Source organism: Drosophila teissieri, chromosome 2L (genome assembly GCF_016746235.2).
Source record: "Drosophila teissieri strain GT53w chromosome 2L, Prin_Dtei_1.1, whole genome shotgun sequence".
Lineage (NCBI taxonomy): Eukaryota > Metazoa > Arthropoda > Insecta > Diptera > Drosophilidae > Drosophila > Drosophila teissieri.
The window spans coordinates 21,008,725-21,036,284 of record NC_053029.1 but is presented as its reverse complement, the minus strand read 5'-3'; the positions used below and the strand labels follow the sequence as shown (position 1 = coordinate 21,036,284).

The following is a 27,560-nucleotide window of genomic DNA, read 5'->3' as shown; positions in this document are numbered from 1 at the left end:
CTGCAGACCGTGTGTCTCAGTTTTAATCAAAATTGTTTCATGAATTGTTCAGTTGTTCCAACTGTCAAATAAAGTTTTGACGCCCCTCTCCTCGGAAAACTCCGGGCAATTAAAATACTTTTGGCCGTCACTTGCTTATTTCGTTGCCTTTTGCCGCTTCATGTTGACTGTTCTCTCCTGGGCTGGCTCCCAATTAGTTGGGCAATTTCGCCCTTCACTCTTTGAGTGTCGATAAAGAGTGCAAATATTTAACATTAAATGGGAAATGAATTTATTTACTTTCGTCTTTCATTGCAGTTGGTGAAACAATTTCCTACAACGCGAACTTCGCAATGGCAACTCAACTGGGAGAGTTTTAAAAGTAAGTTCAACCTTCAACTGTATCTTTTAATTTAGACGTTTGTTAAAACCGCTAGGAGTTTGTAGTAATGAAGGTCACTGGACCAAAATCAAAAATGTATTTGGAAAGTGTGGAAACTTACAGCTCTAATTTATTCAGAAAATAAAACATTTTTTACTGGGAAAATATAATAATATAATATTTATACCCGTTATTTTATATTTGAAATCGTTAATGAGTGCTCGCTGTTTAATCTAGTAGGCCAAATATTGAAATCACAAACTTAAAACCAACTACCCAAAATATTTGTATATATAAAAGTGGAATGCGTTATTTTTTTTATAGTATTTTGTAACAGACAATTCACTGTAGAGAATCAACTAATGCATGAACATACTGGTTAATGAATAATATTAATTAGTCGATCCACCAAACACATACGTGTGCCAAAAATGAGAGTCCCGTGCAGCAAAGGGAAGCCACAAGCCCACTGATTTCCACTAATTGGTTTATTCCCTCGTCCACGTTCCATCCGCTTGTCTTCATGTACATTGGCTGACTATCTGCCCGGGGAACACGGATGGATTTCATTAGAGGGTCCTCACCCGATTACCACATTTTCACCTGGCCCGCAGTCTAATGACCACCTATGAGTGCGCCGCTAATGTGGTAACAGAACGCCCAAGGGACGCTGGCAGGGACGCTCCCTTGTTGACCGTGATTGAAATGGGTCAATCACCAAACGGCCTGAAATGTGTCAAATGGCCCGAAGATAGTTGCACCAACCAGTTGCAGCTACCAGAATCTGCCACTTCAATGACTGGCTAATAAACGCGACCACATTCTGGCTCGAACCAGAAGCACTCAACCGAAATCCACTCGACTCACCTGTGCCACCTGTTTTACCTGCACTTGTTTTGGTCACGAGAGCGAGCGAGAGGGAGAGATAGAGAGATAGAGAGAAAGAGAGCTGTGGTGAGTTGGCTGGAGCACGCGGCGATCATCTCGGTGGTGAGTATGACCTGCACCAACCTGGCCAAAACCCGCCTTTCGGCCAGCAGCTACTTTCTACGATCTTCAGTTGCTTAAGCAGCCCCGAAGCGATCGGTGCGAGTGCTGCTCTTCCGTGAACCAGGAATTCAGATAGGATCCAATCCGATACGTATCAATCCGCGCGCGAGTGCACGTAATTGGAGCAAGCGGATCGCCCGTTAATTGCTAACGACGGTAATTGCAGGCCGCCGCATACCTGCCAACTGCTTGAGGTGTTCCCCGTTCGTTAATGTGTCAATTGATTGATTGGCCCGCGACCAGTGATTGACGCGCGTTTCTCTCACCGCGATGCTCTCGAAGAAGCGCTGGTGGAAGATCCGGCTGCCGCAGGTGGGCAAGCAGGATCAGTCGAGGAACTACCGGGACATCGTCAATCTGAGCGAGTGCTCCTCGGTTCTGGCCAACACGGCCACCACAATTAGCGACAGTTCCACCACCACCGCCAGCAGCGGCAGTCCCACCCGCCACCGGAGCTGCGACAGTCTCTCCAAGAGCTCCCAGGCGGAGGCGGGCAAGCTGTTCCCCCGGAACATGCCCAGCATACGGCGGAGTCGTCGCAGGGCTGTGTCAGCGGAAAGGGAGCGCCTGGCCAGCCGGGAGCGGCTAGAGGAGCATGTGCAGCCACCGAAAATGCCGCAGATACGAGCTGGACATCAGTCCCAGCTATCGACGGTGACCAAACTGACGCCCAGGAAACTGGGCAAGTCCACGTGCTCCAAAAATAGGAGTTATCCCCCTGCGAAGTGCATCATCAAGTCAGCAGTACGAACCAAGACCAGGCCAAAGGACACGATCACCCTGGCACCCTACGAAATAGCCCTGGAGCTGCCCAACGAATCCCCTGCTCGCACTTTGGCCATGGCAGTGACCCAATCTACCGGTTGCGTGCAGAGGAAGCTGAGCAGCGAGGAGCAGTTTCACTCCTCGGGGATCTCCTGCAACGGGGAGACCGACGACGATGTGGAGGTGGCCATGCTGACCGGCAGCCTAACGCCCTCCCAGATAGCCAGGATCCAGGTGCAGCAGGTCCTCCCATTTGGCGACCTGAGAAACCTGAACCGCTGCCGCAACAGGAACGCCGTTTGGCTAAATCCCAAGGATACGGAGCAGCTCCTTGAGGTAGACAGGCGAAGGAGGGAAGCCCACTGCTACTCCAACAAGGCCATTGCCGACGATATCCAGCTCAGCGATATTGAAGAACAATTGGCCAGGTTTGATGGCCACTCAAAGAGGCCGCCACCGCCGGCAGCGACAGCTTCCAAAATGTAAGTCTCCACCGTCTATCTCTAATGGCCATAACTCTCGGCGATAACTTGGCGGGGGAAATCGGAGCTGGCGGCGGGAATGTGGCCAACTAATTTGAAATCCATTTGATGAGCTTTGCATTTTCCAATTTAAGTGACTATAAAACGGGCGTCGCAGTCGGGAGTTTACAACCCAATTTGATGATTGCTTAATAGCTTTATATGCGCCGTATTCCTGGTCCAAATTGAGCTGCAGTTGGGTTCTGGAGGATTCGTTTTCTTATCACTGTAATCATACTTTAAAGTTCTTTAAATGAAATAGGCTATCCAAAGTTATAGGCACGGCAGATCACATTAAAATGTTAAGTTAATAATAGTGAAAATGCCCGCTTTCGTGTTGGGTAATTTAATACCTTTTAGTTGCCTTTGAAAATGTGGGTCTGCAACTTTCTACCAATGTTGTTTTTACAACTATTGAAAGAGAAATACGAATGCCAAACAATTAAGCGACTACAATTGCAATTGCTTGAAAGATAACAAACTAATGGGCAATAGTGTTGTACTTCGGCCTTTGGTTTGTAGAATATTTAAAGATTGCAAAGTTAATATGGAACACTGAGAAACAACTAGAATTCGAAATAAGTGGATCATATCGAACACGACTCATGTTTCTCTCCATCGCTCCATACATTTGATAGATTTTTCGATAAATTAATTTTATTAAAACTTAAGGAATCCAGCACGATATATAGAGCGTTGAGTTTATAATTTGCACCTGATCAACAGCCTTTGTTGGCTACGCGTATCACTTTCAATTGTACTGAAAGTTCAAATCCTACAGGTCGCCCTCGAATAATGGCACAAATAATCCGCCATAAGAGGCTCTGTCAGCTGGAGGCGACTTTCTGGGCTCGCTAAGAAGGTGTTATTAATGCCCGACTTTTTGCAAAACTGGCACCGGAAAGTTCTTTATCAACTTTGTGGCCAGCACGTGCTCCTCCTTCGCTCTTTCTGTCGAGTTTTGTTAACTGCAAAATGAATTGCATGCAGCTAAGTGGCAACAGCAGCGGTTAAATAAGGCTGGAAGAACTTCAGGTCCACTGAGCCCATCCTCTCGAGGTCCTTCTCCTCCGCTCGCCCGTCACCTTGCGTTGGCATCCTGCAGCCTCATAAATTCCATCCGTCGACATCATAAATTGAGTTCTCTTTGCCGCCTCACTGAGTGCCCCTCATGGGAAAGGTATTCTGTATCTTCCAGATCTTTCGGATCTTCGGCATCTTTGCCATCTTTTGTATTCTCTGCATTCCGCGTGCAGACTTCATTTGCATGGACTTCTGTTCATAAATCTACGCAAAGTGTTAATTAATTTTTGTTTTGGGTGCAGCCATTAAATATCGCTGGTAAGAGCCATCAAATTCCCTTAAACAGAACTTTGTAATTTGAGACGCACATCCACATGCACATCCACATCCATTTCCACATCCTCTCGAGCTATTCACAATCAGTGAGGCTATTAAATTCGCAGTTTAAATAAACTAAATCCAATATTGATTGTCGGCTACTTAAAGCGTAATTAAGCGCCTTGCCGACCAAGCACTTTGCATAGGAACCTCAACAATAAAGTAAATAAGTAGGGTTCGCCAGCGGCCCTCTTTTTCCAGCCTGGCTAATTGAAGTTGGCCAGAAGCAAGGGGCTAGTCCACGTCCATGGACCACCCGAGAGGTCCACTCCGGACTTATCGGTCTACGATTTGCTTTGATTTCAAAATGAGCTACGGATTTGATTTTAATTGCATTCGATGTGCGCAGTTGTTGGGAGTGGCAAGAGTGGAATGGAATGGAGTTGGAGCCAAAGCCGTTTGGCCGTGATATATGGCATTTTAATTGAAATGGCAAAAGGCCTACAATCGTGAAGGGAAGGGGCATGGTCAGGAGGGTCTGGGCCTTAATCTGACTTTTACTGATTCGCGGACACATCAAGTAACGCCCCTCCAATGCTCAGCGCTCCAGTGAAGTGGAGCTGATTTTCTTTGGCCTTTCTTTAGCAAAAAATGTTGAAATAATTTTTTTTGCGAGGCGTTTTGGCCAATTTTTTTGTCTGTCAGCGAACGAAGCCAATCAAAACCACTACTCGTTCTGTAGAAAGTTCAACCCCCCATAATGTGTGACACAATCTCAGCCCGAAATGTTGTATAAGCCATCTTGAGGGACCCAGTCTTTGTCTCAAAGTGGCTGGGTAGTCAGAACCCGCGTTTTATTGATTCAACACCTAATCGTAAATCCATAAAACGCATTAACAAAACGCAAGATTTACAAGTGAATGAGGAAGAAGACAGAAGAGTTGATTGATTTCCCCTCGAGTTGGGGCAAACTCAATTTATAATCTAAAAGTCGCGGCTCGAAAAAGAAGAAGAAGTTAAGTGTTTTGTAAAGCAAAAAATGTGTTGATGAAATAAAATCGAAAACCGCAAATAAAATTAGCCAAACAAGTCGTTGGCCAAAGGGAAAGGGGAATGGGGAGGGCTGGCTAAATTGAAGGGCGTTTCTTTGCAAGCTCATTATGTTTCCTGTTCTGCCGGCCGATTATGATTTTCTTTTCTCCTCGGATGCCCCGTTCGGTACATATGTACATCTGAGGAGCTCAGTATCAGTTTGGAGTCAATTTAGTGGCCATAAGTCAGAGGTTGTTGGTTGGGAGCGTGTGTAAGCCAAGTAAAGCATTTTAGGTTCCTGGTTCTAGCCAAGTCGATAACCAGTTTGCCGCATTATGGCGTTTAATTTTCTTAATTTACTTTTAATTAAAATCGGAGGAGAGCGCAGCCCGAGTAATTAATTTAATGGCCATCACTTTGTTGCCCAAATACAGGTAGGTGGAAAGCGAATATAAAAGCCGTTTTGTGCTGTCATGCCCCTTACAAATTGTTGCCAAATTGTGGCAACTTGGGGCTAGACCTGGAGAACTACCAAGTGGCATTGCCTAGATCTCCAATCGCCCACACAACGCATTGATTTCCATGGGAGCCCTAAAAGTACAAACCTTAAAAATTGCCATCAATCAGACGGTGGTGGCTTAATGAGAAACAAATGTAAATTGAGCCAAGTAGCAAACTGGCACAAATGTCACTTGGAGCTGTGAGGTCTGCGATCGCCGCCGATCGCCCCGATCTGAGCTGATTCAGATAATGTATCTGAATATTTAGCCTCGAGCGTCGAGATTTCCGCAAATTAATTTCGCCCCCATCTGTGCGGCACTATGCGGAGAAAGCCGTCTCGCAGATGGATGCATTTCGACTCCTCCGATTTCAGATACCAATTTAGCTGAAAAAACACGTGTTGTCAGCCCGGTACATTTACCTACGGCATACTCTACATCAGGAAAAATGAATATTTAATTTAATGTAAAGCTGAATACATTCCAAAACGAGACTATTAAACTGCATACTATTACAAAGAAACTGATCTAAGTGCCCATGATGGGATTAGAGAACGTGATTGTTTCTTGAAGGGTGGAACGCTGCCAGCTCGGTAACCCAGAACAAATAGTGGCCAGATAAAATCGTTTTTCCCAGTGCATAGAACGAAAATGGTAAAAAAAAAAAAAAAAAAAAAAAAAAAAAAAAAAAAAAAAAAAAAAAAAAAAAAAAAAAAAAAAAAAAAAAAAAAAAAAAAAAAAAAAAAAAAAAAAAAAAAAAAAAAAAAAAAAAAAAAAAAAAAAAAAAAAAAAAAAAAAAAAAAAAAAAAAAAAAAAAAAAAAAAAAAAAAAAAAAAAAAAAAAAAAAAAAAAAAAAAAAAAAAAAAAAAAAAAAAAAAAAAAAAAAAAAAAAAAAAAAAAAAAAAAAAAAAAAAAAAAAAAAAAAAAAAAAAAAAAAAAAAAAAAAAAAAATGTTTTTTTTTTTTTTTTTTTTTTTTTTTTTTTTTTTTTTTTTTTTTTTTTTTTTTTTTTTTTTTTTTTTTTTTTTTTTTTTTTTTTTCATAGGACGTGAGTTGGGTCAATTCAAACACAATCGCCAGCATCAATCCGCGGCCGTTTCAACGAATCCACACATGTCGCGCCGCCTACGCGACTGGAAGCGTTAATGAGACGCCGATGGGCTCTTGGCCACGGCTTCGGCTAGCCCTGCAAATAGCAACTGATAAATTGGACCCAGCTCCTAACGGATCTGTGGATCTGTGGAAATCTGCCCGTGGTCGTTCTTAGCCCAGACGCTCTAACAAGATCCTGTTCGCGGCCTCGACCATTCAGGCTTCATTAGCAGAGGCAGAGGCAGTAAAAGTCGGCAGTGGGGCTTTCGCGCTTGGCCAATTTCGCTCTCTGCGGCAGCACAAGACCAGAATGCGGACCGGACTGGATGGTGGCTTCCTGGTTGCACCCAAATGCATTAGTCTAATGCGAACTGGGTCTTGGTCTAGGATGGCTGTGTGGTTGTGGCAATGTCAAGTTGCTTGGACACTCAGGCGAAACATTTGATGACTTAATTGCGCATTTTAGCAGATACACATGAATGCGCCTAGAAAACGCTGGGGACTTGACAGTGCACTAAAAGAAACTTCAAAGCACTTTAAATAAACGGGAAAGACATTTTATATCATTCTCATTAAATTACTTTGAAGCTTAAAACTAGCACAAGATTGTATTTATAAGAAAATGGATCAGTTTCCATCGGTGTATTCTGTCTTGGGGCCTAAGGAGGCTCCCCAGTGATGCACTACACAACTTTATTTTGACAGGCGGCGATTAGAAGACGACTTTCCCAGCCGTCCAGCCCGCCGCCCCTGGTTGCTCTTTTGTTAATTGAAATGTTGTTGTAGCCTGATGCAGATGCTGATTCCGATGTTTGTTTGCTAGTTTCAGTCCCTGTCCCACACCGTTTTTCCGTATCGCCGTCTCCCTCCCTGTCGCCTGTCTGTCAAATGCTTGTTGCTTTTGTCAGTTGTCATGTTCTGAGCAGGGACCTACACGATTTTACCATTGGTATGGCGATTGCCATTGCAGTTACAGTTAGCCATGTTTGTCCGTTTGTCCGTTTGTCTGCAAGTCCCCCTGTCCGCAAGTCCGCTTGTCCGTAAGTCCGCTTGTTTCACGAAGGAAGTCTCGGCGGCTGATCAAACGCATGCAAAGATAATCCACATACACCCCAATGGGATTCCAATTGGAAGTTGGAAATTGAAAACTCGAAGTGCGTGAGAAAACAGTTCAACGTTTTGAGCCTATTGTGAGTGCCATCATTAATTATGGGACCAAACATCCTTTCGGCCTTTTTGCTGATCATCGGAGCAAAGAGTAGAACCAGAGCGGTCATAGATGGCTGCACTTGCTCCATCACTGCGGTCACGGCCAGCTGAATCAGGGGAACCAGGTGACTGAGGTGACTCGGGTGAACGCAGTGCATTGCAACCACAGGAAAGACAACCACTCCGCCCGAGGAAGTGTTTGGACTGTTGCATTATTTTCGGTAATTGCTTTTGGCCATCCCGGGGTTGTCGCAGTCGAAACTAGGTTCCCACGTTCCAACAGGCGAAGCCGGTGCCAGAACCCTGCCCACCTGTTGGTCGTACATCCATTAAGCCATTCATCTATCTTTTGGAACTCTGCTCGCGATTCACGCTCGGTTTGACTTGCTCAGCTGTCATACGAACACAGACAATAAATTGTACTCTGCTTTTTCGTTTTTGGGCTGTTTGACTGGGTTCTTTGTTCTGCCTTCTTTGAGCTAGTCCAATTTCACTGGGCTTCTCCGAAAAGAGACTTGGGCTGCGTCAATTATTTTGTAGGATTTTAACGCACTTTAATTTAATCAACTTATTGTGGCCACCTCTGTGTGCCTTCTCCGATTCCCAAATGTAATCTTTGCTTTGATGTGCCTTAATTTGATGGGAGAGACACGAAGAGAATGTTGCCAAGAAAGCAATTACATTTATCACCGGCTTCAATCATCATCATCATCATTAAGCGAAGTACATCAAATTAGAGGAGATATTTAATTTATGTCTAAGACCTGTGGGAGCTTCGTATCATTGGCAAGTAATCTTTGGGCCAGGAATTCACAGCTAACTAAATGGTTCAATTGTATGCTGAGAACGAGTTCAGAACAACGGAACCCGACTCGTACAATCCCTCAAAAATCGGATCCATATGAAGCTTCTCCAGCTCGAAGGCAATTAAAAACACATGAAAGTCCGGCAACAGAGAGCATTTTGTCAGGGAAATCAATAAGGCGGCAAACTAAGCCTACAAAAACTTGGCCATCAACGTGGCAGCTTAATGATGCCAGCCAACTAGTTGGCCATAAGTATTGAAGTTCGCTGAAAACTGAAAAATACCTCCGAGCAGACGCCTCAAAAAGAGTGAACAAGTAGCGATCGAATACACGAAGCGAATTACAGAAAAAGAACAACATTTTGCATAAATTAGAGCGAGCCATGCAACATGGAAATCGCTGAAACGTGTCCAATGTTGTTGACAGCGTGGCAAGAAGGACGTTGGAAGGCTGGTGGCACGCAAAGTGGGTACGGGGAGTGGGAGGGCGGCGGCTTGCTGCATAAAATTAAGCAAAAGCTGTTAATGACGAACGCGAATCGGCTCAAACCCGACTCAAACCTGACTGGAGTGGAGTTGGGTTTCGCCTCACATGCGGCATGCAACTAGCAACATGCAATGCCGCGACATTAGCGGCAACAGCATCAGCAACTTGCTCCCAAATCGCAACTGCTAGTGTGGGCTGGCCAAGTGCATTTGGCCGCCGCTTCTTCTTTTGGCCCCTCCGATTAATTATGCATCTCAGCCGCTGCTGAAAACGAAGATCCAGATGCTGAGCTGTTGACTACGATGCTCTTGTTTGACTTGGCCATCTATATCAGGGAGTGGCATCCGCGGAAAGGGGGATTGGGGGCTTAGGACTCCCCGATAGGAATTTAGTCAATATTTATGAACATGTACATAGTGAACCTTTTTATTTTGGATTAAATAATCCCTTGATACAATCGTCCCATGCATGCTTATAATCTAGAAATATATGCATATAATCATTGTCTTAAGTGGTGCATATGGGACTGCCTCATTTCTATGATCCCCCGAAAATATCTTGCGCCTACGCCACTGCATGATGCGATGCAGGCAGCTAGCTCATCGCATTGGCTTATCACTAGCCGGGGCTCTGGAGTGGCGAATAACGTGTACCGTATAACGGTAACGCTGCACTAAATCACCAGGCGGTACTTAAATAGGCGTTGCAGCACACACACACACACACACAAACATTGCAATCCGGGGAACTCGTGCAACGGGCCCGACTGGCCCCCAAACACAGCATAGACCCAATCCCAGACCCACTGTTATCCCCGGCCAGGTGACTCCAGGTAACTCCAGGTGAGGTTCGAGCGGCAGACAGGCACACAAAATGTGCTCATGCTCGGACAAAAAGCCATAAAGAAAGCGAAGAAGCTGAGGGAAAACAAGTCGAAATGCATAAAAATGCCGAGCGACAGCAACACGTGCAACATATGACGCGATTGCATGTACGGACTTTTTGTTTGGTTTACGGCCCGGTTTCGTATCCGATGGGTTGGAGTTGGGGCTATGGGTATTCGTGTGACGTAAAGGCAGTCAAACGCGGCAGTTTAACCCGAAACTCAGCTGCATAGGGGAATAAATTGCGGCATTCCGCCGAGCCGTTTGGGAGTCGTTTGGGCCAGACAATGAAACACGCAACGCAACAAGGTCACGAGTTGGGGGGCCAATGAACGAGATTTCGTAATGGGCCCTACCCCGAACTGACCCGAATGCGGGGCCACGCCCCCTGGCCAGATATAAATGGGATGCTCGATCGGTGATTGCAGATCGGTGATCTGAGATCGGAGATCGTGTGCTGGTCATGGATAATCAAGCATTGCTAGGCCTAATACCCGGCTTAACCCGGTCGAGACGGCGTTTATCTTTCGGCCAATTGTGAAAGTAATTCAATGCGGATTCGCTGCTTCGACTCTTTTCAATTATTAAGAATTGCATGTTACGTATTAATTTCGATTCCTGGCGCTGCTGCTTCAATTGCATTCAACTGCCGCTCTGTGTCGTAGTGCATTTAGCGTTTCCCAGAATAGGAGCCTCACTGGAAGAAACGGGTTTTCTGATATCTGAGCTAAGCGAGGCCCAAATGCTTTTGAACCAGTTACGTGTTCCTGCTGCGGATATTTCTGGGAAAACTGCGTGCCTAAAATGTAATGAAATCGTGGAAACACTACGGCTGCGGCAATCGGTGGAACGAATAGAAATGGCATCGATATTGTAGTGTTGCACTAAATTGAGATATTATTACGGCTGGGATTTGGCATTTGTGCAACACAAAACGTGATGAAATTGCTAAAAAAATAAGTCCGTTAATAATCAGCGAATGGGATTAAATTGGGTTAGACCAGATCGCAGCTGAGCCTCGTAAGATGAGGAAATCGATTTGGAATTTAACTTTTTAAATAGGCTTAGAGAGTTAAGACAGTTAAGATGTTGTTATGTATTGGGAAAGATAATAAAATTATAAAAACCAGGAGAGGGAAGATTTAATTATTTTTATTTTTGAAGTGTTTATTGTATTGAAAAGTAAATATTTTTAATATTTACCATCCATTTATCCATTACAAGCGTGGTCACATTATGTGCACTTTTCTGCACTCAAATTTACAAAACGGGTAATCGCATATAATTCCCAAAAGTGTCTTCAAAATACCGAAAATGATGCCGCCTACCCGGTGTTGGCCAAGCAAAAAGACCGGATTGCCAGTTGTAGATCGCTGAGCCAAGTTTCTTTGGCCATTTTCATCCGATTGGAGTGCCAAATAATTTACTTTTAATTATCCTCAGACGTGCGCAATTGCGACAGGCCATCAAGGAAATGACAGACATCAAACCAAATAAACTCCAAATCTTCCTAACCCAAATTTATGTATATGTCCAGGCCGCCATCCGTAGTTGGTCATGCGGCATTTTTGCGTATTTTTCGTACTTTGCGCCTCGCGAAGTGGCGTTTAGTGCAGAAATCACATGCACCCGTGTAGAAAACGGTCAACAGGTTTCTCTGGCCGAAAAGAGAAAACCGAAATCCGGAACGCGTCTAGGCCGAAAAGTGGCAGCCAAACAACAACTGTTGGCCATATTCCATTCCATATTCGGCAGCTGGAGCTGGAATTGGAATTGATCTGATCTGGCGTGGCTCTTAGTTTTTGGCCCGGCGCTTGACCGCTGTTTTCTGCTATCAAAGTCAATCGCCAGTCGACAATCGGACAGTTACCAATTCATCGGGTGACAGATTACGCCCTGGCCGGTGGCAGTTGGATTTGGTTTAGAAAGTACCCTGTGATCGATCAACTTTTGGCACCGAGCCTACCCGCCAAGAAAATAAAATTTGCATTGCAAGCCACAAAGAAAGAAAAGAGTGGTCGTAAACTTTCTCCACGCCGAACCGTCCGTATGGAGGTGTTAATGGCTCCTGGTCATCTGGGTGGTACTAATGCACACATGGAGAGTAGCTAATGTACCTTCATGCCACCAATACCATCTTCACCCGGAGTGGCATTCACTTTCTGTAGGTTTAGCTTCATTAGTAGAAGGCTAAACTCCGATTGTGATGAGATTTGTCTTCGATTTGCATAAACCAGCGGGTCTCTTTCGGTGGAATGGCAAATTGGTCTTGGCTTCTTCTCATGTTGATCAGTAAATAAAAATTCTGGAAGCCCGAATGGCGCCGTATGGCTGCTATTCATGCTCCGAATGTTGCGCAATTCGATATGCAGGGCGTTAGTGAATGAAACGTTTAATATTTCACACAGCACTCACAGTCGCTCGACTTTGAGCCAAACAAATGTCTTTAATTGCCACATGAAGAAATAAGGTAGGAAAGGCCGAACTGAGACGAAACATGTCCAGGAATCTGTCGGCCGTCTCTGTTGGCTGCGTAATCGCGCGGCGTGCCACAAACCGAGTGAAAGTACCGCAGAAAGCGGCGCGGAGAAGATTCCACAGTGGGCAGCGGTCAAGCGAGCAAGCAGCAAACCTTATGATTGCAAATCGGGCTCGGGGTTCGGGGCTCGGGACTCGGGCATTTGATTGGACAATGGCACGCATGCAGCTGTGCCGTAATTGCACTCGAAAGTCATTCGAAATACCTGCGGGCTCTCAAAACGAATACGTATTCCGCTAGTCCAGCCGTCTAATTGCAAATGAGTCGGGCAGATGGAGTCAGATATGATTTAGGGGCATGATAGAGAGAATGGCATTCAGTACACGTAAGAAGGAGATATAATTGGCGTTGCTAAAGCGAATCAGCTCATGTCAACTCAGAGGACTAAGATTCCAGCATCAGATCTGAGTTCAATGGTCGATATCCCAAAAAATCGCTTCTAACCCAATTCAAACAGGTTTTTAACGAAAACGTACTTTTAATCGAGTTTTCAATAGATAAAGTAACAACCATGAGACAAAGTCTATAAAATTGTATTTCCACCATGCCCAAATATAAACTAGTCGAAATTCATGGAGTATTAACTTTACAGTTCAGTCTCGCTTTCTTTTGACTAGATTTATACACTTCAGAAAACTAGAAACCATATCCAATGATTGTTTCGTAATCTGGGCACCTCATAATGCTTTCCCTTCGCTTTATATCTTCCGCAGCGCCCAGTCCAACCAAGTTATCGGGAAATTCAAGCCCACACCTGCACCCCGCTCCTCAGGCAACATGCAGCAGGCACCGCAGCCACATCCACAGCAGCACCATCCGCCCAGCAGCAGCTACTACACGCAAACCGAAAGCGAGCTGCTGCAGATTGAGGCGGGCGGCACGGGCCTGACCTTCGCCTCCCACTCGCAACGCCCCGAATCGGCGGTCAGCCAGGTGGCATGCACCGCCCACCTGGACGTGCCCTCGGCCGCCTCCAGCGGCAGCGGGGGCAGTGGAGTCAGTGGGGGCAGCGGCGAGGCCCCGGAATCAGCGGGTCGCTTTGTTTCCCCGCTGCAGCGCCGCCACTGCCAGCCGCCCAGCCACCTGCCGCTGAACTCGGTGGCCTCCCCGCTCCGCACCGCCAGCTACAAGTCGGCGGCGGCGGTTGCGGGTCATGGCTTCCACCACAGCCACCACCAGCAGCTGGACTTCCAGCGGAACTCGCAGTCGGACGACGACAGCGGCTGTGCCCTCGAGGAGTACACTTGGGTGCCGCCGGGTCTGCGGCCTGATCAGGTAAGACATGCCCTCATCAAAAGTGACTGGGGGTCGAACAAAGCTTATGAAAAAAGGTCAAACTAACATCCATACCTCAAATCTTACACGCAAGTTATTGCTTCTTCTATTATATTAAAGCAAGATTTATTTATTTATAATAAAAACAACATTTTTTTTGAGCGTCTGCACCGAAACAGGCCCAGTATCGAGTACGAGCATACATGTGTTCCGATTTGTCGCAACAAATAAAGTGAAATCTCGGGCGATGTGTAAGTAGTAGTCCGAGGTGGTGGCCTTTTGGGGCCGCAGACCACCCGCTGCCAGCTTTTGCTTTCCATCGATTTTCCACGGTCTCACAACCGTATGGTATTCCCAAGCCAAAACCAAATCCAGTTCAGGTCTGGTCGTTGGCCACTTGAGAGTTTAAGGAAATTGGCTGGACACCACTTTAATTTTACGCTGAAAACGCAAGAAATGTTCGCTCCCGAATCGCCATCGGTATTTGTATCTGGTGGAAAGCGAAAGCGTTTTGTAATTAAATTGCCGATACATTTGGCGGCAATTAAAGCTTGAATTGCCTGTCGATATTTTTTCGGGGCGGAGGCTTACATAAAAGCTCCTGGTAAAAGCCGAAGTTAGCCTGCAATTTTCCTTTTCCTCGATTTATTTTCCCATGAGCATTGCGACTCTTTCCACTTGCATGATTTTGTGGGCGTGAATCCGCTTTAACAGGCGTTCCATTGCCTCGCTATTTCTTGGCAAATTTAATATATCACATATCAGTAAGTTTGGGTTTAATCGGGAGCTAATCACCCTTTCCGGTTTGCATTTTTCACTTCCAGGTCCGCTTGTACTTCAGTCAACTGCCAGACGACAAAGTGCCCTACGTCAACAGTCCCGGCGAAAAGTATCGTGTCAAGCAGTTGCTGCACCAGCTGCCGCCGCAAGATAACGAAGTGAGTATTGGGTAAAGGGCCACGAGAACATTGGTTCTGGCCTGGCTAAAAGAACGAAAATGAACACAATGGGCAGGGCAGAGCAGGCACTGGCCACTTCAAAATTAGTTGAAAAATAACTTTAGTTGTAAAAGAATGGAAAATACGTTTCGCCATCTTCGTTATTTAAAAGGCGTTTATTTAGAGTAAATAAGTATATACTTCTTTTTGCATTGATTCAAGATTAATATAATCTGCTTTTGGGATGTTTTATTCAACGGATTCGAGAAGAAAGAATATTTAAATATGAGGAGTATTATAAATTAAATTAAGAATCAAAGTTAACTTATTCCCCTTAAAAAACTTTATTTCTAAAGTGTTTGTTGAAAAAGACGTTCAAAGCATCAAATTTATAATTACCCCGGTGTCGGCATTGAGTGTACAATAAAAGGGCTCCCTTGAAAAGGCCCGGCGAGATTAAAAAACTTGCCACCGCCTTTTGAGTCGCCTTAATTAAAATTCAGGAACCCAGAAGCCGACTACTTTCCTACTAACTTTTTTCGTCTATGTCTACGTGTCTGTTGCAGGTGCGCTACTGCCACTCGCTGAGCGACGAGGAGCGCAAGGAACTGCGCATCTTCTCGGCCCAAAGGAAGCGGGAGGCCCTCGGCCGAGGAGCGGTCCGCCTGCTGTCCGACGAGCGACCCTGCAAGGGGGTAAGTTTGGCAACACTTTTGACTCCCTTCTTTCCTATTCGCACTCCTCCTGCGGACATAATTGTTGCAGAAATTTGCATTTTATTATGATGAAGAAGATGAGGACTCGTTTCGATTTCATTTGTGCCAGGCCGGGCGAAGTTTTGCGCCAGAGATTCCTTCTTCGCCCGGTCGCAAAGAGGGAAAAAGAGAGAAAAAATTTACAATGGCCCGGAAAAACAATGGGATAAGTGGGTGGGCGATGCAGGGTGCGGGGTGCGGAGTGCGGGGCGACCGGTGTTGGCAACTTTCAAACGTCTCGGAGTAAAAGATGACAAAAAGATTTCATTAAGTACACTCTCAGCTGGCGAAGGGGCGAGGAAAAATGAAAAACGTTGTTGCAAAAACAATTGCACTGACTTGGCTCTGACAACATAAAGGCTAAGAGAGTCGCAATGACAGTGGCAGTAATAGCTTTTCCCCTTTTCCAAAGTTTTCCTCGCGCGGAAACCGAATGGAGTTGCCGACCAAAGACGGAATGAAATGGCATTAAAGCACAATGGCAGTGGGACATAGTAAAATAGTGGCAGAGGTGGCACCCACAGTGCCTCCTGCGTCCATTCACAGTCTGGCCTGCTCTGGAAATTTGCATTGTTATGAGCTGATAGTCGGAGACCTCCTCCACTCCCAGTTGGAGCCGGCATGGCGATGTGCACTTGGTCATCGTCAGCTCGGCACTTTTTCGGGTGATAGTTGGCAGCTCGATTTTATTGTGCTCACACTCGCCACTCGTAAAACTTATTAAAAACTTTGTGCCGCATGCTGCGTGTCTGGGAGCTGGTCGGATCCTCTTCGCCGTTCTGAAACCCCGATCCGTTTGTCTGGTCCTTGAATCCGTCTGCTACGTGCCCCGTCAAATGAGAACCCGCCGGATAGGGACTAGCCCGGAGTCGTGTGCGTGTGTCTGATTTCATGTGGCATGTCCAAATTGGCAGACGACTCGGGCTTATTATGACTGTGGCCCAACTTTGGCCACACTTCCCTGAGGTTGGAGTTCGTTAGAGTCCCGAGTTATCAGTGTAACGTAGTCAGGTAAGAGGGCCCGCAACTTTGCCAAACTCATAGACACAATCTTAGCCACGTTAGATTGCTTTGAAATATTTATTCGACCTGCATTTGGCTACTTTCAGCGTTATTTATATTTATACAAATAATATCTATGTATAAAAATAATTTATAAAATTATAAAAATAAATGCAAAAATGGAATGTTATTTGTATCAATTAATTAATGTGTTACACACATCTGAAAGAAAGAAAAACAATTAAATCGTGTGGCCGTTTTCGCCAAACTTTGCACTTCGTTGTCATGTGGAATCTGATAAACTTTAAAGTAATTCAAAAATCGGAGCTAACCCCAGCCTGAAAAAGTGCTTAAAATTCACACACCATAACTGACTTGCTAAACGGACGTTAAAATGCGAACAAAGGCCCCATCCCGAAGTCACCCAATTGAATGGCGTGGAAAGCATGGGCAAATTATGAGGGAAAATTTATGAAAAAGTTCAATGATCCTGAATCCCGAATCCTGAATCCCGGATCCACAAAGGGAGGAAGCTTTCGCAGTCAGTCAGGCGTAAATAAGTAGCAACGTGGGCCGCAAACGTGTCTCACATCCAACTGGCAATGATTTTGACCAAAAAAAAGGAATCGAGCGGCGGAAGGAGGAGCTCTCTTCTTGACAGATTTTCCGCACGAACAGCAACGAGCGGAAGCTAAAGTTTTGACAAGGATGTGACACTAAAGGTCGTCCTGGCAACAATGAAATAATTACAAGAAGAACCATCTCAGACTCGGCACTTTATACCAAGAAATATTTATATTTCAGGGCACAGAGAAAAAAAGGCTTGAAAGACTTCAGTAATTCCTAGAGTTTTAATCAATAAAATTAAATTCATTTCGATTACTAAGAGTGGAAGGTGCTCTTTTGTCAATTTTCTTTCCTGTTTACTCATAGCATTGGAGAAGTATAGTTGATTTGTGTTCAGTGCAGCTAGGTGGCAAGAGCAGAACCATAAGAACAATAAGAACAACCAGCAAACGAAGGTAAAGCGCAGTGGCTGTTAAGCGAAAAGTTTATGTACTGAAAAGGGCATGATAACGAGCGTCATTAATAATTTGAGTTGCTTTTTGGGGGAGTTTCGGGGTGGGTTTGTAGCGGGATTGGGGCAGGATACTGTCTTGCCCGTCTGTCTGCCAGCGAAGTCTGTCGCTCCGAGTGGGATTAGTCCGGAGTCCGGACTCGAAATGGGTTAGCAAGGACACTTCCCCCCCACCCGGGTCATCCGAGTTCAGCTAGGTGCTGCGATGGCTCCGCCGACAACAATTTGTCAATAGCATAATTGTCTGGCGCAGAGTGCCTGCAAACAAGCGGCAGCCAACATCCAACAGCCAACTGGGATTAATTGGATTGATAAGATAAATGAGCAGCGATTGCTGTTATTTACATGACATTTAGCCGGGCTGGCAGTCCAATGAAAAATTTCATTTTAAGTGCACAGATTTCACAGACAAACTAATCAATGGCGGGGGCGGAGTCTAGCTTAGGGCCGGAATTGGTTGGACTTTGGACTGGTTGGGGATAGGGTCTGGGGTCCATCCGTGAAAACTTTAGTACTTCGTGCCCACCGCAGAAACTACTTAAAGAGCTTCCTGTTGGAAAAGTTTTTCGAGGAGTTTCTGGGGTTAGCCACGCCAGAGTGCAAGGACAAGTCTATTCCATCCTCAATGCGTCATTAGCCCGGGTGAAGGAAACGGGGGAACTGCCTAATTAAAGTATGCCCTGCGCAGCTCCGAGGTTTTTATGATTTTCGTGGCCCGAGGCGATAAATTTTTGCAGTTGCCAAACAATTAACGACGCATAGAGGGAGCCACTAACGCCCCGGGAAAATATCAACCCCTCACAGTCGGGGCCACGGGTATTCGCCTGTCAATGCTTAATGGCTTGCAAAAGTAAATGCTGATTGCAGCAACTCGGTGGATCAAGGGGGTCCAGGACGGGACGCATCCCACGGAGCGGGAGCATCGCCCGCGCCGAGGTTTAATAGCCTGGAAAGTTAAACAGCAGCTCCTTTTCCAGGATACTGGCTGACTGGCTGACTGGCAACGGCTCCGGCAATGGCATTGGCATTGGCGTTCTGGATCCTGAATCCTTTGCGGTGGCCCTGTGGTGGGGTTGCGTAATTTGCCTGCGCCAGCAGCCGCCACAACCAAAAACGGAGACGCAGTAGAGCAATCTCGAGGAGTGTCCAAATTGAGGGTGCGAATTGGCAGGGAACTGGGGTTCGCCTCCGGTTCCTAGTAACTGCATGTGTCGCTTGCTAGGTGATTGTGCATACATATATTAAGGCGGACGGGCTAATTGCTTTATGCCGAAGAAGCCACGAGCTGAGACAGGTGTGAAAAGCTATTGGAATAGTGTAAACGAAGAAGAGTTCTTTGTAAAAGTAAACTAAAAGGCTTTATTTATACGTGTTTTTAGTTCAATTGGGTCATATTTAAAAATATTTGAATACTTTATGAATAAGTCAGTATATGAGTGGAAGAATAATCTATTAAGCACACTCACATTTTTAAAGCTTCGCAACATAACTACTTTAAGGCTTTGGAAAACAGACAAGGATCTACTCAATACAATAGAATAGACATAAGGCTGCGGTTTTCAAAATTTTGCTTTCTAGATTCTCAGCTGTCTAGTTATAATTTTATATTCACTAAAATATTTCCATTCCATCATAGCCGAGCAGTTAGCATGGAATTATCCTTCTCAACAGTCTGACCTTTGAGCGAACTCAATTAAATCCTTAATTTAGGAACATAAAAACGTCACCAGGCATTGGCCTGTGGTTGCGTAACCTTTTGGGCGAAGCAAGTTCATTATGCGAGCGCGTTTAAATTTAACGAGTTTCGAGCTGCGTGGCTTGCCAGGAGTCATTAAAAGCGGCACTTCCTGCCCGCATTTCTCAGTTCTCAGCTTTTAGTTTTCAGAAATTTCTCAGCAGCCAGCTCCCAGCTTAAAGCGAGCCCCACAGAGGAGCACTTCTGGGGTGGAAGGTGGAGAAGCACACCGGACTGACACGGACACATGCCCGGCAGCTATTTTTGCATGATTTCCGCTTTGGAAAATTCGAGGGGGAACCGCAGAGCAGGACACGGAGCCAGGACTTTTTCTTGCTGGCGGCTTTTCCTGGTTGGTTTTCCCAGTGGTGGGGCGTTGAGCTTAAGCGTTTTATTACCGTTATTTAGCATTTATAGTCGCTTAAATATTTCTGACTTAGCAGCAACCAGACGCTGCAGATTTGTATCGCTCGAAGAAGTTGAGCATATTCCGCCCGTTCGTACGATTTACCTAACTCACTCCTGCTTTTCTGCTTCCCTGCTGTCTCCTTTCAGTGCGAGGAGTCTTTGTCCGGCGGTGACATTGTGGTTTTCGCCCAGCGGCTGGGCGCCCAGTTGTGCTGGCATCCGGGCTGCTTTGTGTGCAGCGTCTGCAAGGAGCTCTTGGTGGACCTCATCTACTTCCAGCGGGACGGGAACCTCTACTGCGGTCGGCACCACGCCGAAACCCAGAAGCCGCGCTGCTCCGCCTGCGACGAGGTGAGTACTCGTAAAATTTCTGGGGAAGACGGTAAGGGAATGTGGAAACTCTTGAATTACAAAAAGCTTTAGGTAAATCTAAAAAGGTTTTACTTCTGTAGAAGAGAAATTAAAGCAGTTCCCGTGCTCTGTCAAATATTCCGTATTATTGGTCATGTACTCTGATCTCGTACTGCTTCTTAATGATTTTTAGAATAATTACGCATCCAGTACTCTTCGCTAACAAGATACTATCCGCTTCCTCTGCACTCCTTCCAGATCATCTTTTCGGACGAGTGCACGGAGGCGGAGGGCAGGACATGGCACATGAAGCACTTCGCCTGCCAGGAGTGCGATCACCAGCTGGGCGGGCAGCGGTACATCATGCGGGAGGCCAAACCGTACTGTCTGGCGTGCTTCGACACGATGTTCGCCGAGTACTGCGACTACTGCGGAGAGGTGATCGGAGTGGACCAGGGCCAGATGAGCCACGACGGGCAGCACTGGCATGCGACGGACCAGTGCTTCAGCTGCTGCACCTGTCGCTGCTCGCTGCTGGGAAGGCCTTTCCTACCCAGGAGGGGCACCATCTACTGCTCGATCGCCTGTAGCAAGGGTGAGCCACCCACGCCGTCGGACACGAGCTCGGGCCCACAGCTGAGACCCACTCACCGGGCTTCCACCTCCAGCCAAATAGCTAGATCCCCGCGGAGAGGGGGCGAGCGGGAGCGGGATCCGGGTCGGAAGGCTCACCACGGCCACCCCAAGGCCACGGGTAGTGCCGGCGATCTACTTGAGCGTCAGGAGAGGCAGCGCATGGAGGCCGCAGGAGTGGCGGATTTACTGCTCGGAGGAGGGGTTCCCGGCATGCCACGCCCGGCCCATCCCCCGCCCATTGACCTCACCGAGCTGGGCATCAGCCTGGACAACATTTGTGCCGGCGACAAGTCCATCTTCGGGGACACCCAAACCCTGACCAACTCCATGCCCGACATGCTGCTCTCCAAAGCAGACGACTCACATAGTTACCAGAGCATCGACAAGATCAACCTGAACTCGCCCAGCAACTCTGATCTGACGCAGAGCACCCAGGAACTGGCCAACGAGCTGGAGCTGGACAACGAGTTGGTGCGGGAGCTGCCTCACGATGGCTACGAGCAGCTTTTCGCTAGCAATCGCAACCAGGAAAACCCGGCCGAACAGGAACTGGACGACGAGCAGTTGGACAACCGACCGATGAAGGAGGTGCGCTTCCACAGCGTCCAAGACACTATGTCGCGCTCTAAGAGCTACACGGATAACTCCAATGCCCGGAGGCGGAGGAGGCGTCGCAACCAGTCGCGCAGCTCCTCGGAGATGCAGATCAACCAGACGAACCTCCGCCTGCACAACGCCCAAACACAGGTGGGAACGACGCCCCTGAATCTGCTGAACAACCTGGACAACTGTGACGTGGCCAGTATCTGCTCCACCTGCTCCTCCAGCTCCTCGAGCGATATGGACGACTACGTGTACCGCCTGCCTGCGCGAAAACACTACGGCGGAGTAAGAGTAGCATATGTGCCCAACGATGCACTGGCCTACGAGCGCAAGAAGAAGATGGCCCAGGACTCGTCCCTGGCCGCCGGAGCAGGCGGTGCATCCGTGGGCGGGGCACCAGCGATCATGCATGAGAGCAAAAACTGCACGATTTCCTGACCACCCCCCATGCTGCCGCCGCCGCCCTTCAACCTGAGCAGCTACTACATCCTGGACACGATCCTGGAGGAGCAGAGTCTGATGCTGCCGGAAAAGAAGCCCGGATGCCTGAGAAGAGTGTGGAACTTCTTTGGGCTGGGCAAACCCCGACATTCCAACTCCCAGCACAGCAGCAACGGAAGGCTATACAGCGTATAGCTGTGGAATGAGGTTTAAGAAGGGTGTTTTTAGCACGGTTGCCAACTAAGGTTCTTCCCTAACTAAAAAAGAGTAGTTCTGGACTTGAAGTAGGCATGGTTTACGGAAAATTTTAAAAAATGTATATAAGAATAGGATGACCCGAGTTTTAAAATATCAATTTGATGGCAACCGTGGCTGTAAATAACATATCGTCATGTATAATACACTCAATAAGAAGGCACATATGAGATCAGATTTGAGAGAAATCGTTGTACAAAGCTAAAACTATATCATATTTGCATATTCATATACAACATGCCCAGTCGGGGGCATTACCATAGGTATAGCTACATATATAGGTATTCTAGAGCTAGACTAGGCGAACAAAACAAACGAAAAGTAGAGACCACAATCAACGCAATCAACGAACAATAAACTCCAACGAAATCCTATCGATGGCCAACAAAAGAATCTCCGAAAGAGTGAAAGTATTATTTGTTTCAGATCTTAGCCAAACGTGCAATAATTTAAAATGGCAACGCAAAACGCTAAATAAACTCTTCCATCTGCAACAGAGTGAAACAGAGAGAGAAAAAGCCATTAGCATTTGCCACATTTGCGGTTTCTTTTCTTCGGATATTTTGTTAATCAAATCGATTCTTTGTTTGCAAGTCAGACGTTTTATGTAATTTGCGTGCTTTCTCCGCGGAGTAAAAGGGAAATTGTTATATAAAAGCATGTGTCCAGAATACTTTTGTACACCAGTGAGAGTTAAACGAAATCTTATTTCTAAGCTATGCTATATCAACAAGTGTGTATGGAAACATAATCAAAAGTAAAATATATGTCTGTGTATTTTATTCTTAACAATTGATCTGTCATTTCATTAACCCATTTTCAAGGAACCTACTGCATCCATAACCGGACTTCCACAAAACCTGGCCACGTACAACTAAAAAGAAACTCTTAATTTCTCCCTTCCATTCCAACTAGCTAAGTAAAAGGTATCTGATAGTTGAGAAACCCGCCTGTAGTGTTCTCTCTAATTTTATTGTATAACATGAGTGGCTTTCGATTTTACATCCTATTTACGTAACACCAACTGCATCCAGAATCCGGTCGCAGGAATTATATTGAAGCCGCGTGCCGATTTCCATAGATTCTTGGTGGCTTTTGGTAAAGCCTGCATCTTGTAATTTAGCATTAGCTTTTATAACAGCCTGGTAAAGTTAAATGCATTCTTGGTCCTACCTTTAAGGATTTACTTACCAATGCAACGAAGCAATGGGCAACGATCTCGTCGTCAGTCCAGTTCGGGATATTCAGTTTCTGGCGATTTGGAAAGTGGTCAAAGTCCTAAACGCAGATCATTTTATTAAGTTGGGGATCGTTTATCTGGATCATTGGGGTGCGCAGACCAAAGAGCCCTACTATTTTGCTGGAATTTCACAAAATCCATTTATATTTAACAAATCGCATTCGATCCGCCAAACGCTTACTGATTCCACGTGCGATTATAGAACTCGGAGATTTGTTTCTGGAATGAGGACTTTTGCGTAGGCGATGCAGCCATATTACCTCAAAGTAAATGATTCGCTTTTCGAAAGCATTAAAGGTGCTAGCCCTCCATTTGAACAACAGTATACCGAAGATAGCCAGGAAGATACATGTTCAGTTTGCTGCTTGTTCCAATGTGCGGGAGAGCGGCGATCAGCTGATCGCTCGCTCGTTTGTGGGCAGTGCATACGACGGGGAGAAGGAGAACGGAGGAGAGGCCAAAAATCAGTCTGAATTTGCACACGACGCTGAACGCCCGCCGCCGGTCTAACTAGCTATTTTACGTATACATATATATACTCACACATTATATTAATTATAACGATTTAAATGTATTCGACTGTGTTGTTTACTCTTGCCGGAGAACCCCTCTTACAATGACCCCTTGCTAACCATATACTAGGGGACACAACACTACAAGACATATTTCCACAAAAGCCATATTTAACACTTGGAGTAATTAATGCGAGCTTAGATTGGTTAGTGCCCAGTACGCCTATTTATGTATTAATATAATTAATTAAAATGGGTGTACACACTGAAATCTTATCTATCGCTCTCTTTGGATTTTGATATGCGAAAAAGCTAGTGAGAACAAAGCTCTCATCGATTTGTTTATTTATTTTGTTGTCTGACGAATGTAGCTATAAGTTCTTTGCTGTAAACAACTTGGTTCTTGCTTTGCCTTTTCTTTTACCCATCATGGAGTAAAAACGAAGATTACGATTATTTATCAGCTAAAGTGGCATTTATCGTACTCGTGATTGATAACAGTAATTGTAATACTCTTTTCTGCATAACTTATACATCCTTAAACAGCTCATTTCATAAGGTGTACATACCTAAGGTGGGTAAGATGCAACCGCAGTGAGTTCAATTCGGCATATGCACAGCAGAAATGCTCTACATATAATACTAAAGGTAATACTAGTTCTTCACTTTAACTTTTGACGGATAGATATTATATTGAAGCTTTTTCATTTTCCCTTCACGCAACAAAGTTCTTTATATTTACAAATTTATTATATCTGGTAATCGAGGCACTCTTTCTTGTTTTTATATTTCTATTTATTGAGATAGAAGCTATGAAACACATATATAAAAAGCGTTTGTTTTTTAATTTTGTAACATATTTTATTTTATAATATCAAAAAGTATGTATAAATCATAATAAGCAGTAAAATATGTATATTTGTGAGTAAGGAACTATCAGGTCACTTATTTTCGCGGCACCAGGTGCATCCAAAATCCGGATCTAGGAGTGAAATTGAATCCACGCGCCGATCCCCACAGATCTTTGGTGGTCTTCGGGGAAGTCTCGATCTTGTAATGCAGCAGTAGATTATATAACATACCCTTGACCTGCATCAAGGCATATCGATTTCCTGCAATGAAAATGTTTATCGTTAAGCTTTTCCCATTGTCGTAACACGTTGGCGAACTCACCTATGCAATTCCTGGGTCCTACGCCAAAGGGCAAGTATGTGTAGGGCACTATGTCACCCTTTCGCTCATCGTTAAATCGCTCCGGGTCAAACTTCCTGGGTTCCGGGAAGTAGCGTTCATCCCAGTGCAACCCAGAAATGGGAATGTTGACGCGGTCGCCTACTTTGAAGTCGAACAGCTTGGTGCCATCATCATCCGTCAGTGTGTAGTCCTTGGAGCATAAGCGATCGGTGGCGGCGGCCAAAGTCCACTTTCGAAGGGACTCGGAGATGACCATGTCCATATATGTCATCTTCTGCACGGCGTCGTAGTGAAGAGGTGCGCCATTCAGAGCTTCCTTGGTCTCGATTATCTCCTCGTACAAGCGCTCCTGGATATCGGGATTGTGAAGCAGTTCGTAGGTGGTGGTGCAGATCAGATTGGAGTTGTTTTCGAAGGCGGCGAAGAAGAAAATGAAGCACTGGGCAACGATCTCATCGTCAGTCCAGTTATCCTCCGACTCCTTCTTGGCCTCCATCAGAAGCTGGATCATGTCGGGCCTGGTAATATTGTGTTTCTCCCGGTACTGAATGGCATCCACCACCAGGCGAACAAAGTAATCTACCTTGGCGGAGTCGAAGATAGTTAGTTTGAAAAACTGGAGAGGGAAAAGCTTGAATATATAATCTTTTCAGTGCACAACGAGTATTGGCAAACTCACGCTAAAAATCTTAGGCACCAAGGAGGACAGCATGAATTTAAAGAACTGACGCCCACGGGAGAAGACCAGCGACTGCCCGATCTCGTAGAACTCATTTTCCGGGTTGTCGTACGAGTTCACCTTCAGTCCGAATGCGGTGGTGGCAATGATGTCGTTGGAAAGCTTGTTACAAAGCACCTTCATGTCCACCTCGAATCCCTTTCTGCCGGGAAGGGTTTTCGTAGAGGTGTCCAGGTGCTGCAGGCACTCGGCGAAGCTCTCGTTCATCAGGGTGAACATGTTGCGCATCTTGGCCGCCGTGAAGACCGGAGTGAGGGTGTTTCTCATGTGCTTCCACCGCTGGTCCCTCATCACGCTGAGCATGTCATTGATCAGGCGCTCGTTGGAGGTGATGAAGAGCTGGTGGTTGGGGAAGTGGTCAAAGTCCTTGACGCAGATCTTCTTGATCAACTCCGGGTCGTTGAGCGTGATCATGGGAGTGCGCAGATTGAAGAAGCCTACCAGTTTGCTGCATTTCGATGAGCAGTATGTAACCATTGAATAACTTGAGGTCAGCCGCATAACTACTCACTGTTGACGAGTGCGTTCGTAGAACTCGGTTAGTTGTTTCTGGAAGGAGGCCTTCTGCATGGCTGATGCACCCACATTACCCACAAACGGGTACGGCTTTTCGAAGTAGAGCTTCCTCTCCTCAAAGGTTTTGAAGGTGGCCGTGCTCCATTTGTAAATCAGATAACCGATGACCACAAGGGCAAGACAAATTTCCAGAAATGCCATTTTTGGGCAATGAGTGTTCTACCTGTTCCACTGCAAATCACTTCACACTGATTTTCGCAATTACGCGACTCGCCAATTTATACAGGCTGCTATCAAATATACATGTGTATAGATATGGTAAGAGGTAAATACGCTCACGACAGGTTTCGAGCTTTTATTCAGCCAGGTTTTTTGCCAACTCAGACATAGATCACTTAGCTCTCAGCCCGCTCTCCCTACTAAATCTTTGCAGGCTGCGAGACTACAGCAAACTCTTGTGCTTTGCACCTATTGTTGTGTTTTTGTTTGCTGCTATCTACGAGTACTTTAAAGGAGAGTGGTTTAAAGATACTCTTCTCTCTCTCTGAAAGTCTAATCAAATGCCTATATATACGGCAATCTAATCTGTGACAACGAATAACTACACAGCGCAACGAAATGTGAGTTAAGTCGCATTTGTAAACACTACACATATTTTCAGAATATATATATTTTCCTAAGATACTGAACGATTTTTCAATACGAAATTATAATTCATACCGTAGAAATTTGTTTCATATCAACAAAGAAAGATCCTGAGATCTCGACGTTCATACGGACAGACAGACGGACGGGTAGACGAACACGGCCAGATCAACTCGGCTGTTGTTCCTGATCAAAAATATATATACTTTATATGGTCGAAAACGCTCCCATCTGCTTGTTACATACTTTTCAACGATTCTAGTATACCCTTTTACTCTACGATAGAAAGAAATACGCAAATAGCAGATAACTGATTTTTTTTCATGAATTGGCCTCCTGTGGCAAGGGAAAGTATTTCGATATTCAGTTATTGTATTTCATTGCCCATTTGAACTTGTTGTCAAATGGAACTCTCAAATATTGATACGGGTGCGTGATTTAGACCTGGTGATGAAATAAGGCTAAAGCTTTCATCGAGTTCTTCACATGGAAGGAAAAGCTATACTCGTATGTTAAATTTTTGATGGATAAGTTCGCTCAAACATTTCGCATTTCCCATCGCCCAGTGCTTATGTCACCCCACTAGAACTCCAGTTTATCATGTCACACCAGTGGTTGTGATGTAAGCCTCGCCCGAGACGGGTTTGACTCA

At 45.6% G+C, this 27,560-nt stretch overlaps 2 protein-coding genes across 3 annotated transcripts; one reads left to right on the top strand and one right to left on the bottom strand.

Annotated features, from left to right (window-relative positions):
• The first annotated feature begins 1,649 nt into the window (after positions 1–1,649).
• On the top strand, positions 1,650–21,804 carry LOC122621264 (protein espinas). Of its 2 annotated transcripts, XM_043799083.1 has the most exons (6): positions 1,650–2,658; positions 13,299–13,860; positions 14,685–14,798; positions 15,365–15,493; positions 19,924–20,127; positions 20,386–21,804. In XM_043799083.1, the coding sequence occupies exons 1-6, from the start codon at positions 1,682–1,684 to the stop codon at positions 21,802–21,804; spliced, it is 3,405 nt and encodes a 1,134-aa protein (XP_043655018.1). In that variant the 5' UTR covers positions 1,650–1,681. The 2 variants fall into 2 exon arrangements, with proteins under 2 accessions (XP_043655018.1, XP_043655025.1); XM_043799090.1 differs by lacking the exons at positions 1,650–2,658; positions 13,299–13,860; positions 14,685–14,798; positions 15,365–15,493 and adding an exon at positions 19,327–19,720.
• Positions 21,805–24,661: 2,857 nt separating this feature from the next.
• On the bottom strand, positions 24,662–26,560 carry LOC122621300 (cytochrome P450 9b2). Its single transcript, XM_043799130.1, has 4 exons — positions 26,259–26,560; positions 25,688–26,195; positions 24,988–25,624; positions 24,662–24,926 (listed from the first exon to the last, which is right to left on the bottom strand). Exons 1-4 carry the CDS (start codon positions 26,462–26,464, stop codon positions 24,760–24,762), a joined length of 1,518 nt encoding a protein of 505 aa, XP_043655065.1. The 5' UTR covers positions 26,465–26,560; the 3' UTR covers positions 24,662–24,759.
• Between the last annotated feature and the right edge of the window lie 1,000 nt (positions 26,561–27,560).

Excerpts from the sequence above, each read along its gene's own strand:
- LOC122621264 (XM_043799083.1), top strand. The coding sequence starts at position 1,682 with ATGCTCTCGAAGAAGCGCTGGTGGAAGATCCGGCTGCCGCAGGTGGGC. Across the intron at positions 13,861-14,684 it reads CGGGTCTGCGGCCTGATCAG|GTCCGCTTGTACTTCAGTCA; the intron begins GTAAGACATGCC and ends TTTCACTTCCAG. Across the intron at positions 15,494-19,923 it reads ACGAGCGACCCTGCAAGGGG|TGCGAGGAGTCTTTGTCCGG; the intron begins GTAAGTTTGGCA and ends GTCTCCTTTCAG.
- LOC122621300 (XM_043799130.1), bottom strand. The coding sequence starts at position 26,464 with ATGGCATTTCTGGAAATTTGTCTTGCCCTTGTGGTCATCGGTTATCTG. Across the intron at positions 25,625-25,687 it reads TGGTGCCTAAGATTTTTAGC|TTTTTCAAACTAACTATCTT; the intron begins GTGAGTTTGCCA and ends TTCCCTCTCCAG. Across the intron at positions 24,927-24,987 it reads AGGACCCAGGAATTGCATAG|GAAATCGATATGCCTTGATG; the intron begins GTGAGTTCGCCA and ends TTTTCATTGCAG.